The sequence below is a fragment of the Chelonoidis abingdonii genome, chromosome 3, assembly GCF_003597395.2.
Source record: "Chelonoidis abingdonii isolate Lonesome George chromosome 3, CheloAbing_2.0, whole genome shotgun sequence".
Classification (NCBI taxonomy): domain Eukaryota; kingdom Metazoa; phylum Chordata; order Testudines; family Testudinidae; genus Chelonoidis; species Chelonoidis abingdonii.
This window is the reverse complement of record NC_133771.1, coordinates 48995231-49015106: the sequence shown is the minus strand read 5'-3', so window position 1 is coordinate 49015106 and position 19876 is coordinate 48995231. Positions and strand designations below refer to the sequence as shown.

General features: G+C 41.5%; 1 protein-coding gene across 1 annotated transcript in view; it reads left to right on the top strand.

Annotated features, from left to right (window-relative positions):
- The window catches only part of COL21A1 (collagen type XXI alpha 1 chain), a 189651-nt gene that overhangs the window by 135313 nt on the left and 34462 nt on the right, over positions 1-19876 (top strand). Inside the window, exons 20-22 of the mRNA XM_032771112.2 lie at positions 8480-8533; positions 9996-10049; positions 11841-11912. Coding sequence (XP_032627003.1) covers positions 8480-8533; positions 9996-10049; positions 11841-11912 — 180 coding nt within the window. The remainder of the gene's footprint in view (positions 1-8479; positions 8534-9995; positions 10050-11840; positions 11913-19876) is intronic.

Sequence of the window (19876 nt, the reverse complement as noted above, 5' to 3'; positions counted from 1 at the left end):
CTGTTCCCAGTTTATGTTATCTCTCAGGGTATTTTGGTGGGTGACAACAGAAGGAGGTTCATCCATTTTGTCTATCCTGACTGGAGGTTCTTTGTATGTGGCACACTTAAATAGGGCGATGCATGTGCAGTGCTAATAGAATGTTCAGAGTTTTTTAGGCAGAATGCCAAGACCATACTGTAGTGAGCAAGACACTGATGGGAAATGACAATTTTCTGGAGCTCATAACTCAGCCAATTTTGCATCTCTCTGATCCCAGGAGACTCTCTCTGCCAATGTCAGGTTCTTGCTGCAGATAAAAAAGTGCTAGAGCTCATTGAAAATAACAGTGTGAGGAATTTTTATAATGGAAAATGTTAGGCAACCTAGTAGCCTCTACCTCTTCCCCTATAAGTACATTATAAGATCCCTGGGGCAGGCACCTAGCTTTATTTTATAAAACAGGCAGTGTGGCCTCTTTGGGCTAGGTTTCAGGAGACCTGCATTCTATTTTTGACTCTACCATTGGCCTGCTGGGTGACCTTAGTCAAGTCATTTCCCTCCTCTGTGCCTCAGTTTCCATCTGTGAAATGGGGTAATGGTATTGAAATCCTTTGCAAAATGAACTATGGATGAAAAGTGTTATGTAAGAGCTAGGTATTATTTATTTCACCTAATGACTTTAGTTGACTACGAGGTTAGGCAGCAACTGAGCAGGAGTTTTGTGAATACCACTGATGCCTAAATATGGGATGTAGGCTCTTAAGTAATGCAGGTGCATCTGAAAAAATTGCCCAATGTATTTATCCTCACAATACCCTTGAGAGGTAAGAAAATATTATTATCCTAATCAATAAATAAGGAACAGGGACAGAGACTAACAGCCTTGCACCAGGTCACGTAGAAACTCTGTGGCACAGGGCAAACTTGAACCTCCATCTCCCATGTCCAGGCTAGTTGCCTAACCACTGGCTCAACCTTTTAGCCTCTGTTATACCCGTATAAAATGCATATAGGCAAGACTCTTATTCAAGAAAGATCTACATCTTTTGTATTTCTTTACATTTAATGCTATGCAACCCATTTATCTGAGATCTTTAAAATCACGTAGTAATCCTATTAGTGACTTCTACAAATGATTCCTTTTTCCAGAGTATATGGGAATAATTTTTAACAGATGGTAGCTTTCACTGATGGAAATCTCAGTTTACTGCTTCTTTCTTTTTTAGTGGAAACAAGCCTGGGTACTTTGGAGAATTCTTTCTCTTTGAATTAAAGCTTTGATTTGTTTTATGGCTTTTGTTCATTTAACTTATTTTCTGTAAGACTCTGGCAATTGAGATCAGATGGTCTTACTAAATATAAATTCCCAGATCTGTGGATGCATTCTTCTTATATATGTGAGCGTCATATAATACTGCTTTTAAATGCTTTTTAACTGAAAATGGAAACATTTCAATTTTATAATAAAAATAACTTGGGTTTCTAGGCCTATTTTTATTCTGAAATATATTGGCTTTTTATGCAGGAGTTTACTTTATTACTTGTATTAGGCAGTGATTAAGTTAGATCAGAACGATAGAAGTCAGGAATTTCATGTGAAAGCAGCCTCCATGGTTCCATCCTAGCCAATACTGAACTTTTTAATTGTTACAGATTTGTATTTGTAGAATCAGCACACACTTCAGGTTTTGGTCCCACATGTAGTAACCCCTCAAACAAACTGTCTATTTTCATGCTTGGGATTTCTTGATTAAAATATGTTATCGGTTAAAATGAATCATTGAGATTCTGTTCTCTGCCTCTCAGAAGTACAGCACAGAAATTCACAGGCCATGAGGTAGGAAGGATAAAGGATATTTAAGCCAGCTTTGTGCCCTACTTATTCAGTACATGCAGTCCCACCACTGGCACAATCCTTTCACTAGAGCTTGTAAGGGGCCCTGTGTGTACAATACCTGCACTGGAGGAATTCACCTATGGCCACATAAGGAACTTTTACAGCCCTTTTGCATTGTAGGGGGAAGAAGAGTATCTCCCAAAGTATTTCCAGTTATTTCTTGTCAGGTGTTTAGATCCCAATTGAAAGAAATGTTATCTGAGTAGGAACAGAGTAGTCTCAGGCATTCAAAACACTTTCACTTTACCTTTCTACCAAGTTCTTAGTACGAGCATAATCTACTCCAAGGTAGTACCTGCATGCTCTCCTTCCCACCAGTTTCTCTAATATTCTTTCATTGACCATTAGTAGAAATAGAACATTTCTACCATCTCTTTTTTTCTGAGATGAGGTGACCAAAATTGAACAATTGTTCAAGGGGGGAAGGCTTTATCAACAATTTTAATAGAGGTATGTATTTGCGTGATTGCTCATTTACTTGTTATTTCAACATAATATTGTATTGCTTTTCGTCTGCCATTGCTCATTAATAAGCTGCCTACTATGACATCTAGACCATAGAACTCATCAATGAATATGAATGGTATTGAGTAGTTTAAACAGCACAGGTCTAATTATTGGTATTACCATATTGCCTGGGAGCCACAGTCATGGACCAGGACTACATGGGCACTAGCCTCTATACAAACGCAGAACAAAAGAGCTTTCAATCTAAGCATAAGGCGAGACAACACATAGACACAGATAGATAGACAGAGGACTACAAGGAAACAATGAGGCCATATTGGTCTGTGTGATAGGCTGTGGTCTCTGCACATGAGCAATTCAACATTTGTCAAACTTTTTTGTAGGTATCACAGCAAATGAGAATTTTGAGGAGGGTTTTGAAGGAGGATACTGAGGTAGCTTTGTGGATGTTTGAGAGCTGCTCCTAAGCATTGGTGAAGGGGAGTACAGGAGAAGAAGATTTAACAAGTGGCAGTGCAGGCTGGTATCATGGGCTAATCAGAGGAAAATCAATATCTCAGTAGCAAAGAAGAGATGATATGTAGAGTGGTATAGATCATGAAGGGCCTTAAAAATGAAGACAAGTAGTTTATGTTTGATGCAGTGGAGAAGGGGAAGCCAGCAGAGGGATGCAAACAGATTGGGGATATATTTTCAAAGCGATGGGCTAGGAAAATAATTTTTGCAGCAGCATTCTCAATGGATACAAACAGATCAAGATTGCATTCGTTAAAGCCATAGAGAAGTATGAGGCAGTAACTGAGACACAAGATGATGAGAGCATGGACGAGATATTTAGCTGTGGGGATGGATAGGAAAGGCCACATCTTAGAGATGGTATGCAGAAAGAATCAACCAAATTTTCATATAGCCTGGATGTGAGGACCTAGAGAGAGGTCTGAGTCAAAGGTGATACCCAAGGTATGGGCCTGAATGACAGGCAGGATGGTGGTGGTGTTCACAGTGGCTGAGAAAAGAGATAGTAGAATGGCTTTTCGGCAGGGGACAAAGGTGGGGAATTAGGAGTCCTGTTTTAGCCATGTTTAGCTTGAGTTGATGGCTAGCAGGGTAGCACAGCCCTGAGTGGCCCTTGTGGAAATCAACTTGCTTGCAAGCATGTTTGGCTTTAAAGGAAAGGGTGTGGAGCCATGGCAATGAGGTTAGCAGCTGGGCGGGTGATAGCTTTTTTTAATTCACCCGGAAAACTGAGCAATCAGAAAAAATATTTGAATTGGCTCCAGAAATGTTTGGAACTTGTCAGCAAATCAGAAAAATCAACTTTGTATGAAAGTCTAACCTGTTTAACCTTAGCAGTGATTAGGGCATCTGCCTGCAATTTGGGAGACCCATGTTGGAATCCTCTTTCTGGGCCAGGGACTTAAACTCAGATCTTCCCCTCAAATCTGACCTCTCTAAGGTGACCAGACAGCAAGTGTGACAAATCGGGACAGGGGATGGGGGGTAATAGGAGCCTATATAAGACAAAGCCCCAAATATTGGAACTGTCCCTATAAAATCAGGACATCTGGTCACCCTAGACCACTCTCACCACCAGATTATAGATGATTCTGGTATAGATTGTTCTTAATCATTACTTAACGATTCACTGAGTCAAAGAAAGAACCTGAGCAAGAGAATAACTCTATAGCCTGGTAATTAAGGCACTCACTAGAGAGCTAGCCGGAGTTGCAGATTCAAATCCCTCCAGTGGGTTTGCTGCATCCGTAACAACCTCTAGGCTAAAGAGTATAAGGACACATGTACTTTTCTGAAACTGGCCAAAATGAATTGCGTCAAATTTATTAATTAATTATTAACTATTATTAATAGTTTTGGGTTAACTAAAACAACATTTTTCATGGAATAAACTATTCATCCAAAAAAATTCACCCCACACTAGCCATGCCCTGGTTTGAGGGGTGACCAGGCAGCAAGGCCACACCAGATCAGGGGTCCTGACTCTTGTGCCTGCCTTGTGTGAAACTTTCCCACCCACATGTTGTCTCACACTGCAGGTTATTTACCATTGGTATAGGTGTGAGTGGGTTGTCTGACTACAGGATGCAGGGGGGATGTGAAGGAGCATGTGCTAGACTGGATTTCCTTATGTTTGTGTATAAAACCAGTCTACATGGTTTGTGTTCTTGGTTTCTGAGTTTGCATCACTTTCTTCTGTTTTGGAGTTTCTGGGTGGGTTCCTTTGTAGTCACATTGTCACAGCTTCTAGGTCTGCAGAATTGAAGAGTTTATTTTTTCAGTAACTCACCTACCATACTTTGTTCATATTTTCTTTGGAACACATAGATGAAAGCCATCTGGTCCTGGTTATCTGGTGGAATATAATTTCCTGAGATCTTCAATCAATTTGATTTATCATATCTCCTATCACGTGATTAAAAATAAGTCATTGATGCATGGAAGATTTGAATGTTTTGTGTAACATAGGGAAATTCAATAAAAAAGTAGAGTGGATTTTTCCTTGTATTAGTCACACTAAATATATTTATTCCAGATGGGGGGGAAAAACAGATGGAAAGCTAGTTGATTGTTTATACTTAATACACTGGGGAAACTATTCAGTAACAAGTTCTTCTTAAGTAACAATTATCCCAATTACACTGCCAACATCAACAATTTATTAATTTTTCTGCCATATAAATATAGTCAGCCCTGGAAAAATAGGGGAGTAACATTAAAATTTTAGCACACAGTCTCCTCTTTTAATTTTATATGCCATAATTTTTGGATTTGTTCAGTTAAACTTTCCCCACATTGCATCAGAAAATTGTTTTATTTTCAGAATATCAGTTCTATGTAAGATCATGTTCTTGTAATTTTGTGCATGACATAGATAAAACTTGGTTTCTTGATTTAAATCACAAGACTGGAAGTCAGGACACCTGGGATTTATTCCTCTCTCTCTGCTGCAGACTTTCTCTGTAACCTTGAATAACCTCACTTCAACCTTGCCATCTCTAAAGCAGTGTATAGATATTAATATATATATTAAAGAATCCTACCAAAACATTACATTGCATACACAATTTCCAGACCGAGAAGTGGATGAGAAAGAAAATGAACCACTTTCAATCTGAGGAGCTCAAAGTGCTTTAGCAACGTTAACAAATGAACCCTCTGAATAGCCCTGTGATATAGGCAGGTATTATATATCACAGGATTGCTCAGAGGATTAATTTATTAATGTTGGTAAAGCACTTTAAGCTCCTCAAATTGAAAGTGCTACATACATTAGAGAACACTATCAGGTCAGTAATGATTAGTCACTACTGTGCAGTGACCACACCATAACTCCTAGTCTAAGTATGGGGAAAATGTGGTATTTCAGTTAAAAATCTGTGGGACCTGTTGATAAATATTGACTTCCTCATGGTGACCACTGTAAGCACAAAGTATTGTTGCTATAAATTATGCAGAAATTAGTTTAAATATGACATGTAGGTCCATTCTGAATAGGTTTCTAAATCTTGCCACAAGTCTAATTTGCCTTTAATTGCTAACAGTGACAGCTTTTACATTTTACTGAAGATGCATTATAATGTTTGACTCAAAGGTAGCACTATCGTATGTAAATTGCAGGGATGCAGACTGGAATGCTACATATGATCTTGGCCTTATACATAATGCAGCGAAGCACTAACGGAAGGGGTGCCATATGACGGTTGCTGTCCTTTAGTCTAAAATCCTCGCTGTTCATCTCTAGTAAATCACTAAATGAAAGTTTAAAACCCCATGGAATTTTAGAAAAAGAATAGAGGTAGTTTCATTGCCCAATGTCCTCTGAATAAAATTAGGTTCTAATATTCACTTCTGTATGGAAGTGATTGCTTGTACACATATGAAGTAGATAGTCGTTTGAATTATAGACTACCCACAATGTTCTTATAAACAGAAAATGTTTATCTGAATGTTCCTGGAAATAAGAGTAACAAAAAGAGGCATTGGAAAGACTGGAGAAGAATAGGAATAAGATTTCATGAATATGAAAATATATTTTCCAGATATTTGACCATTTCCATGGATTGATATGCTTAGATGACAAAAAGTATCTCATTAAAGAGACTTTCCTTTATTTACTCTTATTTCCAAGTGTGTGTGTGTGTCTGTCTGTCTTTCTGTCTAATCTATAATTTTTATTGATACCTGCAGTTCTGGAGTCAAAATGAAAGTGAGAAGTTGTGAAAAAACCATATATTAACACTTGATGTGAAAAGTACTGTAAATGAGAATTCCCTCTTGGAAAACATGATTTAAAAATAAGATTTATCTTTTCCAAAATACAGCTGGGAATAACTTTATATAGAAAAAAGAGAAGCCCAGGCAGGAGCTTAGCAACTATCAATTTTTAGGTTTCAGTGGAACAAATGCAATTGTGGATTTTGTTATTCATGATTCTCTGTCACTGGTATCTGGCAAAAGAGGGGGACATTCTTTTACAGGCTCTACTTGAACTTGTATGTTGAACGTGCTGTATTTTAAAATGATTGGAGTTGTTAGTGGATGCACCAATGCTGAAGTCTGCCAGTGGTTATATGGCCCAGTGATTAACTTTTCCTTCCCCAAATCCCCCAGTTACTAGGAAAGGAGAGTGGACACATTTACGGTAGCAACTGGGGAAGGCCGCATCCTGTTTTCTGATGATCAGGAAGTGGGAGAAACACCCTCCAATCCCAGTTCTGTTTGGGTTTTTAAAAACTTGTATTGGAGGCTGAGGAAAATCTTCTACCACATCATCTGGAGTTGTGGACTAGATGACCTCTCGAGATCCCTTCCAGTCCTATGATTCTATGATTACTCCACTCACTGGACAATTAAGCCTTATACAGGATGTTCAGATAGTGCTAAAAAGCAGACCACAGGATGTAGGCTGCTGATTTCATGAAGTGTCCTCCTATGAGCAAATTTAGAATTTATCATCACAATTCTTTTTTATTGAGACTTCCATGGCAGACACACCTTTCCCCTGAATATGTTATTCCACATCCTAGAAGGCCCTGGGTGTATTATGTTTGGATCAGGATGTAGCTAGTGGGGTCTGATACTGTTAAATATTTCCATTAATGACTTGGACAAGGGAGTGAAGATCATTCTTATAAAATTTGCAGAATACGCCAAGCTGTGAGAAGTTGCAAGCACTTTGGAAAATTAGGATTCAAAAGGACCTTGACAAACTAGAGAACTGGTCTGAAACCAACAAGATGAAATCCAAAAAGGACTACACTTAAGAAGGAAAAATCAAATGCAGAGCTATAAAAAAGGAAATAACTGGCTAAACAGTAGCTCTGCAGAAGAGGATCTGTAGGTTATAGTAGATCTCAAATTGCATATGAGCCAACAGTGTGATGCAGTTGCTGAAAAAGCTAACATATTTCTAAGTCTGTTAACAAGAGTGTTATTTAAGGGAGGTAATTGCTACACTCTACTCAGGACTAATGAGGCCTCACCTAAAAATAATTTATTATTTTAATTTATAATGAATTATTTTTATTTTAATATTATTACCTAGAGTATTGTGTGCAGTTTTGGTTGCTACACTTTAAGATGGGGACAAATTGGAGAGAGTCCAGAGAACAACAAAAATGATAAAACCTGACCTATGAGGATGGGTATGTTTAGTCTTCAGCAAATAAGAGTGAGGGCGGGGGGTGGGGCTGATAAGTCTTCAGATATGTTAAGACAGTGATCTGTTATTTTCCATGTCCATTGAAGGTAGGACAAGAAGTAATGGGTTTGATCTTCAGCAAGAGAGATATTAGATTTTCCTGTTACCTAACTAAAAAGGATAAGGAGAAATCGATAAGGATAGTTAAGTACTGGAATCATTACCAAGAGAGGTTGTGAAATCCCCATCATTAGAGATTTTTATGAACAGGTTAGACTAACATTTGTCCGGGATAGTCTAGGTATATTTGGTTCTATTTTAGCATAGAGATATGGATTAGATAACTTCTTGAGGTCTCTTCCAGCCGTATTTATTTACGATTCTGTGATAAATGTAATAAGCAATAAAACTGGGCCAGCTATCTCTCCCTTAGCTAATTTTAGAAATGTCATTTTTTCTTTTTAAATAAATAGGGAGTGATGGGACCTGCAGGATCATCTGGCCAACCTGGATCATCTGGGCCTAAGGTAAGGTCATTTACTCTGTTTTACTTTGAATGGGACAAATGACATCAAGAGTATTCATTGCCTTATGGATCATTATAACAAAGTTATAGTACTCTGTGTCATATGCTTATTTATTTTAATATAAACACACTGAAAATATAACTATAATTTCCCATGTCTGTGATAGTCCAATTTCTAAGTACAAGATAGTCTTGGTAAGATGTAGCAACGATTGCCTGTTGTGTTATGAGGCATTGGTACTTCTTCAGAAATAGTTTGGGGTACTTTTTTTGAGCCTTGGAATCTTGAAAAATGTTCCTCAATACTAGGGGCCAAGTAATACTTAGTATAAACCAGAACTTTCAGCCTGTTTTCAAATTATTTATGTTTTAATTATGTTAAAGTGATGTGCTGCTCTTTCCCTCTAACATTGAGCCCAATTTATTTCAGATGTAACTTTATTGATTGCATTAGCGTTATAGCAGGAATGATTTAGACCCATGTACTTATGTAACTAAAATGGTTGTTATATAAATCCAGATCTGACTGTTCGGATAACCTTCAGATTTAACATGAGTGGAGTTTTGGCTGAGTAAGCACTACATGATATGGTCCTCAAAACTTTTAGAAGTTGAGTTTTAATTCTTCTAGTCTTTGTTGCTCTATCCATATATACATGCTTTCAGTTGTATAAATCATGCTTAGAAGCATATAAATATTATTTTAAGTCTTATTTTGCAGGTGGATTTTCAAAAGTGCTCAACGTTGGCTTGACTCTGCTCCCATTGACTTCAGTGGGAGCAGAGTTAGGCCAAGAATGAGCACATCCAAAAATAAATACATTTGATTTTAAAATGCGATAGATGAGGCTGTTCTGAGAAAACAGTTGCATTAGTCTCTTATGCTCTATATATGGAGCTGGATCCTGCAGTGCTTCCAAAAACTTATATTGATATTTATACACAGCCAAGATCAGGTTAAGCACTAACTCCTCTTTAATTTTAATGAAGATCTGATAAACTGAAAATGTGAGTTGTTCTATAGGACCAAAATATTTTTTACTCAGAGAAATCATAGGATTTGCAAGGCCCTTTGCTAAGTAAGATGTGTGGGAACATCAAGCCGATATATGAAAATATCATAGTATATTTGGTGAGGGAAGGTTTGCTGCTGGGGAAGGGAAGGTCAGTCATTGCCACTTGGGGATAGAGGCAGGGTTTTCAGTGCACTTGTCACTGTGGGAGGGTTTAAACCTCAAGGACATTACGATGAATGGGGGGTTTTAATGTGGGCCGGCAGGTGAGAGGTTACAAGTGCATTGTTAAAATAGGAGTACTGATCATTTAGAATGCCCCAAGTTTCGGAGGGCTGGATTGTTACTGTCACACACATGTTAAGTGCCCTTTTGTGACAGAAGGTTTTCAAACAGGATCTCTTTATATTTGATATTCTCAACCACACAATTATGTTGTTTTATTAATAGGGCTATAAAGGTGAACCTGGAATACAAGGGAAACCAGGATCGTCAGGAGTCAAGGTAAATATGGTTTACCTTCATCTAGAAATATTCCAGTCAAGGATATTATGATTACAATGTTCCATGATTTACTTGTTGGTTACAAGGTAGTTTTGTTTCAAAATGGAAACAATAATTAACAAATTTACTCCAGATTGGATTTAATGGGTGATTCTTACAAATACATGACCAGATCCTGGGGTGAAATCAGCGAATCTATGCCATTTTACAGCATCTTAGTGTCTGGGCCATTGTTTACGTTGCATCTGCACAGATAGTTTGTTCTGATCTGTACTATGGAACTTTACATACAGGCACACATATAGTGTAAATGAGTGGTTCTCAAACTTTTGTGCTGGTGATCCCTTTCAAACAGCAAGCCTCTAAGTGCGACCCCCCCATATAAATTAAAAACACTTTTTTATATATTTTACACCATTATAAATGCGGGATGCAAAGCAGGGTTTGGGGTGGAGGCTGACTGCTTATGATCTTCCATGTAATAACCTTGCGACCCCCCGAGGGGTCCCAACCCCCAGTTTGAGAACCCCTGATGTAAATTGTTTCTTGGTACTTGTGTGTACCAAAAATGTAGATAATACATTTATCAGCACTTGCTGGTTCTTTCTTATATTTTTAGATAAAGAATCCAAAAAGTTAGCAAATAACAATGCGGATACTAATCATGACCTAATGGTACCAAATTATAATGTCAGAGGGAAGATCCAAAATACCTGATCTGATTGGAAAGCAGCACTCCAGAGTAGCCTAGTTTATCTCTTGGTCTAAGGATGACTTTGTGGTCTTCGTGTAATACAGTCCTTTGGGAGGGTCAGTACAGTGCCTTGTCAAGAAGAGCGAAGGGAAGGGAAGGATCAGACGGGAGAAACTGGCTTGTCAAAAAATTAGCGTCTTAGACTCTTATCTTCAGCTGAATGTTGAGCCCACAATGCCCTGTCTAGGAAGAAATCAAATGGAACTTGTGCAGGTTATTGAAGATTCACAGTAAAACGGGGAGTGTCAAAAGTGCAATAGTTTCTGAGGTACATTTTGGGTAAACTCTTTTACACAGATTTAGGTTTAGGCCGCCACTTCCTGCTTCCCCCTTTGGCCTGGAGCAGCGAACCACAGCCAGTGGGAGCCGCGATTGGGTGAACCTGTGGACGCGGCAGCTAAACGAACCAGCCCAGCCCACCAGGGTGCTTATCCTGGTGGGCTGCATGCAAAAGGTTGCCGATCCTGTATTAGATATTCAATTCAATGATTCCATAGAGTTTAAAATGATCAAATTTTGGTGTAGACCTGTTTATAAGCCAACCCCCGCTCTTTGATGTGTCACTTTTTAACTTAAAATATTTGACTTATGAACGAGGATATATGGTAAGATAAAATCAGGCCCAATATTCTGGAATGGTACATAATGAATATAGTCGAATGTGATAAGATGCATTTACTCTAATTGTTAAAATGAAGTTGTTGAAAACTAAATTGCTTGACATTGCCATTACTAGAAACCGTATCATTTGTGTAATATTACAAAGAAAAAAATCCCACCTAGGTAAAAGTCAAGGTAAGTCTTTTGCATGTTGGACAAATGAGTTGAGAAATCAAGAATGAGAGCATTGCTGTGGCTTTTAGTCAGTATGGCTGTATTCAGCATACAAAAAACAACAGAGGTTTCAGCTCAATCACCATCATAATATAGAAATCTGAGTATCATAGCCAAACCTGAAGAGATCTTGAAAAAACATGCAATCTGTGTTTTTACACACAGCACATCAATGATACTTATGGAGCTATTGTATTACTCAGGGAGAACAAGGAGGACCAGGTACTCCAGGTGAACCAGGGTACCCAGGCATGCCTGGGACACAGGGTGTAAAGGTAAGTAGTTTCTATGGCTTTAGTATCCATTAATACATTTTCCAAAAATGGTAAATGGTTTTTTAGGCAATATGTTTGGAGAATATGTGGGTCAGTGTTAACTTCTAGTATTATCAATAAAGCTGTGATGGCACAGGTGGTAATAAAATGTGTATAATGTATTATTGTTACAAGTGCTTGATGTGAAATTCTCTCATATAAAAGGTTTTATGTATATATAATATATATATAATCTCCTTTCATAAAGGAGTCCATAAGGATTGTAGGAGCAATCACACCTAATCAGCCATTAAGGGGGATGTGTCGCTTAAGCACTCTCCTATGTGGATGCAGCCAGAACCATAATAAGGAATTCTACTGCCTGGGATGAACAAACATATTTGTGCCCCCTATCATTTTTCTGGTAATTTTTTGCCCCATTTTTCCACCCCCCATGGCTTTGCCCCCTCTCGTCCCAACCTGTTTACAGCCCTGCAACTCTGACACTTGCCTCCTTTGTGATCTTGGGCAAATCTTATGTTTTTTGCCCATTTTCCCTTATACAAAGGAGGGATAGTGATACTTACAGAGGGATGGTAGGAGGTATAATTCACTGGTGAAGTGAAAGGCATTATAAGAGCGCAAACTAGAGTAGTTCATCTCTCCAGAATGTGTACATGGAGAAAAAAAGGTAAGCTTCCCCCGTAAACAGAGATCACGAGTAAGCAACCCTTACAGAGAGCAATATTGCAGTGCTCTGCAATAATGATCTCTAAGGCTAGCGTTTACAATGGAGTGAGTCACTACAGCGTTTGGGACCAGTGATGTAGTATCTATTTTATAAAGATTTCAAATATGTCTCTTTGGAACTTAACCCTTCCCCCTTCCCTGCAAAAAAAACCAAACAACCTATACCCTTATGTGGCTCCCCAAGAGAGAATCCTTGCCTGCTAAACATGTCCCTGGAGTGAATGAGATCCATCACTGTAGCTGGACCCCCAGCTGGGCCCCTCTTATTCTGTTAGTAATCTGCCTGTCCCACCCTAGGGAGCTGTGCTAAACTCCTCTCTTCTGGAAGGCATTCCCGCACTGATGTCCAGCAGACATAAAAACCTCTTCCATCAGGCAAAATCAGATCACTGTTTTGCTTCCAGCAAAGAAACTGCAAGCTTTGGGGTGAAAGTAATTTCTCTGTGTCCTGATTAACAACAACAAACCAAGGCCTACAGACTGGGAAAGAGAATAGAGCTTAACTGACTGAGTTTTTGAAATGGGGTCTTAATTATTAGGTTCAAATTAGCCAGCATCACCTTTTCATCCTGAGGAACTGAAGTGAAATGTGATTCTCTACAGCAGGCTATGGCTAATCCAGCTTGCATCACAAACACAGCCCTTTTAAAACATGTCTCAGATAAAGCAGGTATCTTCCTTTTTCACGGCTTCTCTTATTTTCCTCATTGTATGTTCTGAAGTACATATTTTAAAGCTCCACGCCCCCATCTAAGCCACTGGTGTTTTACCAGCAAATCAAGAGGAGGATGGGATCGCAGGGGGGCAGGAGGAAAACAAAAAGAAATGGCTTTGAACTGTTTCGTTTTTCTGGCGAAATGATAAAGCCATGTCCCAAAGCAAATGAATAGTGTCCAAATGTCAAAAGAGCAAGACATGATTGTTCGTCAGCAAAGGAGCAGGATAGGAAGTGCGAGTGGAAACAGTGACACTCAAATAATAATAATTAATACCTGGCATTTCCCATGGCAGAATTCTGCAGTAATGGTGCAAAATGCTGCAAGAGCACTGATAGCAACTAGGGTCTACTGGACTGGGCACAAGTCTGCGAATCAGATATGTCTCCTAAGCACTGCAGCAAATAACTCTGCCTGACATGGGTGGCAAGTGAAGCTTCCCTTTGAGGAGACTAGCCCTGTGCCCCACCTCTTGCGGCTGAGGCCCTGCCTCCACTTGTTGCTCTCAGCCCTGGCATGGCCTCAGGCCAGAGGCTGAAAGCTTGGCCCTGGCTGGGGCCACAGTGAAACTTTCTGCACGGACTGGAGTTCCAAGCCTGGAGCCCCTCCCCCGTTCCACCCCTTCTTCTTCGAGGCCTTGTTCATGTCCAGTCCATATTAGGTGTGTGTGCTTGCCACATGCACTGGTGCTGGAAGTTTTTCCCTCAGCAGTATCCATAAAGGACCAGCTCTGGCACCCCCTGGAGTGGGGCTTGCATGGCGCAGTATAAGGGGCTCTGCTGGCACACCCAACTTTGAGTTCCTTCTTGCCGCCAGTGACGGTGCTGGAACATCTGCTGCTTCGGCTAGCGTTGTTTCGTTTTCTGTTCTGTGAACTTTGAAAACCTGTAATATAGTTGTATATAGTTAGTAGTTTCTTAGTTACCCTTAGTAGTAGTTCTCAACTTTTTGTTAGTCCCACATACCATCTGCCTAAGGTGCTTAGGCGAAGGGCACATAAGTGACCAGTGCTGTATTTGCAAGTCCTTTAAACCTTAGGACTAAGAAGGAGCACGATATCCATCTGAAAACACGATATCCGTCTGAAAATTGGCACTCACTCCAGCACTGGAGCAGTGGTCTGACTCCACACTGAGCGCCGTTGTTAGGATATAGATATTCAGGCCTGTTTACAAAGGTCTATACTTTAAGATTTTAGGTGTATTCTTATCACTTAGCTAGTTATAGAGGTATAAAAGAAAGAATCAAAAATCACTGTCTGTATAGTGGCCTTCTCTTACTGTGACAGTCTGAGGCCTGGTTCTTTAGCAGCCATAAACTGGAAAATGTATGGTCAGGTCCTCACATTCCAAACTAGTCATATTAAAATAAGGCAATCTGGGACTGTTAGAAAGATGATTCGATCTATCACCTCCAGAGAAAGGGAAAAGCCTAGAGATGTAAAAGAAAACTTAGTTTAATCGCATCCTGTCTGGTAAAAACTCACTTATCAATAGATACAGCTGAAAAACCCTTATGTCTGTATAAATGTAGTTGTAAAATCCTTACTTCCGTATTGTTTTGTATGTTTATTTGCATGGTCTCTGTCTGGTTCTGTAATTGTTTCTCTCTGCTGTATAATTAATTTTGCTAGATATAAACTAATAAAGGTGGTGGGATATAATTGGTTAGCTAATCGTGTTACAATATGTTAGAATTAGTTAGGTAAATTTTAGTAGAATAATTGGTTAAGGTATAACTAAAAATATTACTATATAAATTAGGGGCAAACAAAAAGTATGTTGAAATTCAAAAAATAAGAAAAAAAACCTTAAATTTAAGCTTGCTAAAAGTTCACCCCAATAAACATCAAATTGTTTGCACCTTCGGACTTTGGATATTGTTGCTCTCTGTTCATGCAAGAAGAACCAGGGAAGGGTGAAAGTAAAGGAATAAGCTCTCTAACATCTTGGTGCCGTGACTCTGATGCATCTCATTGGATAGGTGAGTGGCAGCTTGTGAGTCCCTCTCTCCAACAGTCCTCACAGCTGCTTGGAGTGGGTATGGCGAACTCTCGTGATGGTAGTTGCGGATTCTGGCAAGCTGGGGTAACAGATTTTTTTGAACAAATGGATAAGGAAGAACCAGGGCCCATACCAGGTGTAGGGATCCACCTGGGATGAGATTGAGAAGGAGATAGGGGAAGTTTTGGGAGACCCCAAGAGAAAGGAATGTAGGAAAAGGGGAATGGTATTACAAGGTTTGTGTGCTGGGATGGCATACTGGGTAAAAAGGGAAGCCGATCCCATCCAACACATTAAGGATATGGAGGGGATTGTGGATCAGCAATGGATTTTAACAGAAAAATCTGTGTTAGCAGTAGAGGTGGCAGATTTGAAGGCACGGGATGCTGCACGGACAGTGGAGTCTTGTGAGGCAATCTGGAGAGAGAGGGAAGAACTGCTGGGGAGAGTCGGAGACTTAGAGGAGGAATTGTATCAATGTAAACATGGGGGCAAAGGACTTGGGGACTCCAGACCATCCGCCCCACTAATGGAGCTAAAGAAGACACCTCCATCACCCTATCCTGAAAAAACTGTACCCACCACTGCCAGTGGATGTTGTAAGCCAGCGATCCACTGTTACAGCCCCGGCGAGAGAGGCTACCTGGAAGGAACTACAGAAGGCAGGAATAGTGGCCCCAGTTGCAGAGTGGGGAAATCATGCCCCACAAGTAGTAGAACAGGCAGAAATCCGCCCTTTGTCCCTGAAGGACCGAGAGGCAGTACTGGGCCATTTTGGAAAGATACCCCAGGAGAATTGGGATCAGTTTGTGCTGTGGCTAGTGGAGGTGGGCAGGAAGATGGAGGGTCTAACTCGTAAGAACCAGCTAATCGTATGGCGTAGTCTTTTGGGACGGGGCACCTTAGGAATTGATGTGGCAGGAGTGGCACACCCATTTCTAATCCCTGGACAGGTGGCAAAACAGTTGTTTGGGGTGTATTCTCTTACTGCGGGAATGAATAAGATAAAGCGAATCCCTAGGGAAACAGGGCGAGATGCACTTAATCGCATACAGACATGGGCACGGTGCTGGGTGGATCCCCTAATGACCCATGGGTGATACCCCAGACAGGAGCACCAGAACCTGGTGGGGGTGTGAAGCATAGTAGGGGTGTGGAATTGCTGGAAAAATGGTTGGAGCTGAGGGATCCTCAGTTCATGGGACATTTAAGGTTGCAGCATCATGAACTTGCTCCCAATCAGCTGCCCCAGTTTCTGGAACAGGCACATGTGTGGAGGCAGATGCATCGGGGGGAGAGCTGGTCCATGTTATTACTGAAGGGGATCAGTACAAGGTAAAAAGAGGTGGGTCAGCCCAAAGGGAAGGAGGTAGAGGGCGAGGTCGTGGCTTTGGAGGGGTAGTCAGGAATGAGCGGGCAGCTATAGAGCAACAGATCCAGAAACTGCAGGCTAGACTGGCTACCCAGGATCTTACCAGATCAGGGGGAATGTGGCCCCGGAGGCCAGGGGATTGGGGCTGCCTAAAATGCCAGACACACAATTTTGCTTGGAGGCAGGAATGTCTTTGGTGCCAGGACCCCCGCCCCCCCTTATGAACCAGTGAGAGAGACAGAAGTGGGTGCTGTGATGTAGGGGTGCCCTGGGAGGCATCCTGTCCGTGTTCTCAGTTTAGGATGGGATGCATCTGGTTGCCCCACGCTCCAGGAAGTGATCAAAGGGAGTCCCATAAGGAATTTTTTGATAGACACTGCAGCAGCCATCAGCTTACCCACATGGGGGCAGGGGAGGCCCTCAGAAGGAACTGTAACAATTGTAGGGACAACGGGAGGGGAGACACAGTTAACCCTGAGGCGGGGACAGATCAAAGGAGTCTGGGGGGAAGGGGAGATTATGTGGGGTTGTAATAATATGCTAAATCTGTTAGGGACAGGAAATTTACACAAGCTGGGACTTGTACTGGACTTAGCCAATTGGGTGTGTTTACTGAGGCAGACACAGGATGGTCAGGACTATACCATTCCTATGGGGATAGCCACTATGACCATTAAAGCAGCACATGCCCTCCCATCACCCCTGGCCGGGTGGGAACACATCCCTGTGAGGGTCACGGATAACCTGGATTGTGGTAGGGGCAGCATGGAGGTACTGCTAAAGGAAGGGGATCCTCCCCCACAGAAACAATATACCATTCCTCGGGAGGCACTGGCAGAGGTGGGGGCAACTATTGGGAAATTGGAACAGAGGGGACTAATTCAAGCAGTTGCATCCCCTTGTAATGCTGCCGTGTGGCCAATGAGAAAGCCAAACGGCACCTGGTGCCTCACTGTGGATTACAGGGCACTAAATGTTCTGGCCAATTCACCAGCCTCAGTAGTGGCAGCTTACCCTAAAACGCTAGCCTGCAATGGACCTCAATTCCAAATTTTCACTGTGTTGGACGTAGCAAATGGGTTTTGGTCTCTGCCACTAACTACCTCGTGTCAGTATAAAACTGCATTCACATGGGAGGGCAAACAATTCTGCTGGACAGTCCTACCCCAGGGATATCGGGACTCCCCTGCAATTTTTCACAAATACATGAGACAGGCTCTAGAGGGGGTGGATTCAGCAAGGTGCATACAATATGTAGACTATCTGTTGCTAATGTCAAAGACAGAGGAAGAAGACAGGAAACTAACCGAGCAGGTCCTGCAAGCTTTGGCAAAAGCAAGCTTAAAGGTCAATGGAAAAAAGGCTCAGATGGGACAGACAAAAGTGACCTACTTAGGAGTGGAAGTGTCCCAAATGGAAAGGGAAATCGATAAGGGATGGGTGCAACTGATCCAGTCACTACCACTGCCTATGGATGTTAAAAGTTTGCAAAGTTTTCTGGGTCTAACTAAATTTTGCAGGAATTTTGTGGCCAATTATGCAGAAATAGCCCAGCCTCTATTTGACCTAACCCGAGCCTCAACTTGGGAATGGTCAGAAGAATGTACTAAGGCAGTGAGAGTGCTAAAGAAAAACCTGGCCAGTGCTCCAGTGCTGGCCTCCCCGGATGCGGAGAAACTCTTTTATTTGTACCCTTTGGTATCTGACAATACCATCGGTTGTGCATTAACACAGGAGTATGGAGCAAAGGACCGACCTGTGGCCTTTGCCTCTCGACTTTTGAGTGCTGTGGAACTGAAGTATGGGTGGTGTGAAAAGGTGCTGTTGTGCACCTACCCGGGGTAGGGAAATTCAAATACCTCACAGGGATGCAGAAACTAATAGTCCAATCTCATCATGACCCCCTGTGGCTGTTAAACATGCATACTATCTTACAGGGACAGGTGAGTGGGCAGCGTATTGCCAAATGGTTGCTGGCTCTACAGGCAGAAAACACTTAAAGCAGAAGTGTTAAAGGAACCCATAGTCTGGGTAGTCGGATTACATCTGGCTGGCACCCCACACCAATGTAAAGCCAGCCCAGGTAAAACCCAACATCAAGTGTTTTGGGCAGCTAACCCCAATCAGGTAAAGGAGGGGACACTGGTATGGTTTTTAGATGAAAGTTGTAGGTATCGAGGGGACAGAAAACTGCAGGTTTATCTGTTGTGGAAATCAGAGGAAATGAAACAGTCAGCACCATTGGTTTCTCACTGGAAGCAAGGCCAGCTCAGGAGGCAAAACTGGCAGCCTTGCTAACAGCTTTAAATAAAGTGGATCCCAGATTTGAACCAGAGTGTTGGGTGGTGGTAAATTCAGATTATGTATTTCGTGGGGCCACATTAATGCTAAGATGGTGGGCAGATAATCATTTCAAAGCTACAGATGACTCCACAATCAAGCATGCTAACTGGTGGAAGCGAGTGGAGGAGCTCAGTCACCGTTTTACACGGATCAATGTCATAAAGGTAAAGGCACACAAAAAAACAGGACCCCTAAGCAAAGGGAATAATCTGGCTGATGCAGAGGCCAAATGGGCTGCAACAGAGACACCACCATGGCCCTGGGATCCAGAAGAAAGTATGCCTATAGCAGTGGGTGGATAGGGGGTGGATACATATCGTGGAGGGCGAATTCGGGAGTTGCAAAAATCTAACCCAGAACTGGCAGGCATCATAAAACTTGGAAAAAGACATATGTCAAAGGTGGAACTAATGGAAGAAATTTGGTGTGTCTTAACAGCTGAGGGACCAGTAATGCTGTGCCCCCAGGGAAGCCAGACAGCTTTCTTAAGCTGGGTGAATGAAAGCTTGGCAGGGAGACACCCCGTGTTTGAGAAGGCACTGGGAACTTTAAAAAGGTTATGCTGGTGGCCAGGAATGGCAGCTGATTTAAAATCACATTTGGAACGTTGTTTGAATTGTGCCAGGCACAACCCACCTCACAAGGTGCTAAGGGAAAAATTAATGAGACAAGCCCCAAGGGGACCTTGGGAAAGGATATATAAATTAATTACACAGGACCCCTACCACCAGATCACAGGAAAAACCGCTTCCTGTTGGTGGTAGTGGATGGTTTCAGCAGGTGGGTGAAAGCTTTCCCCAC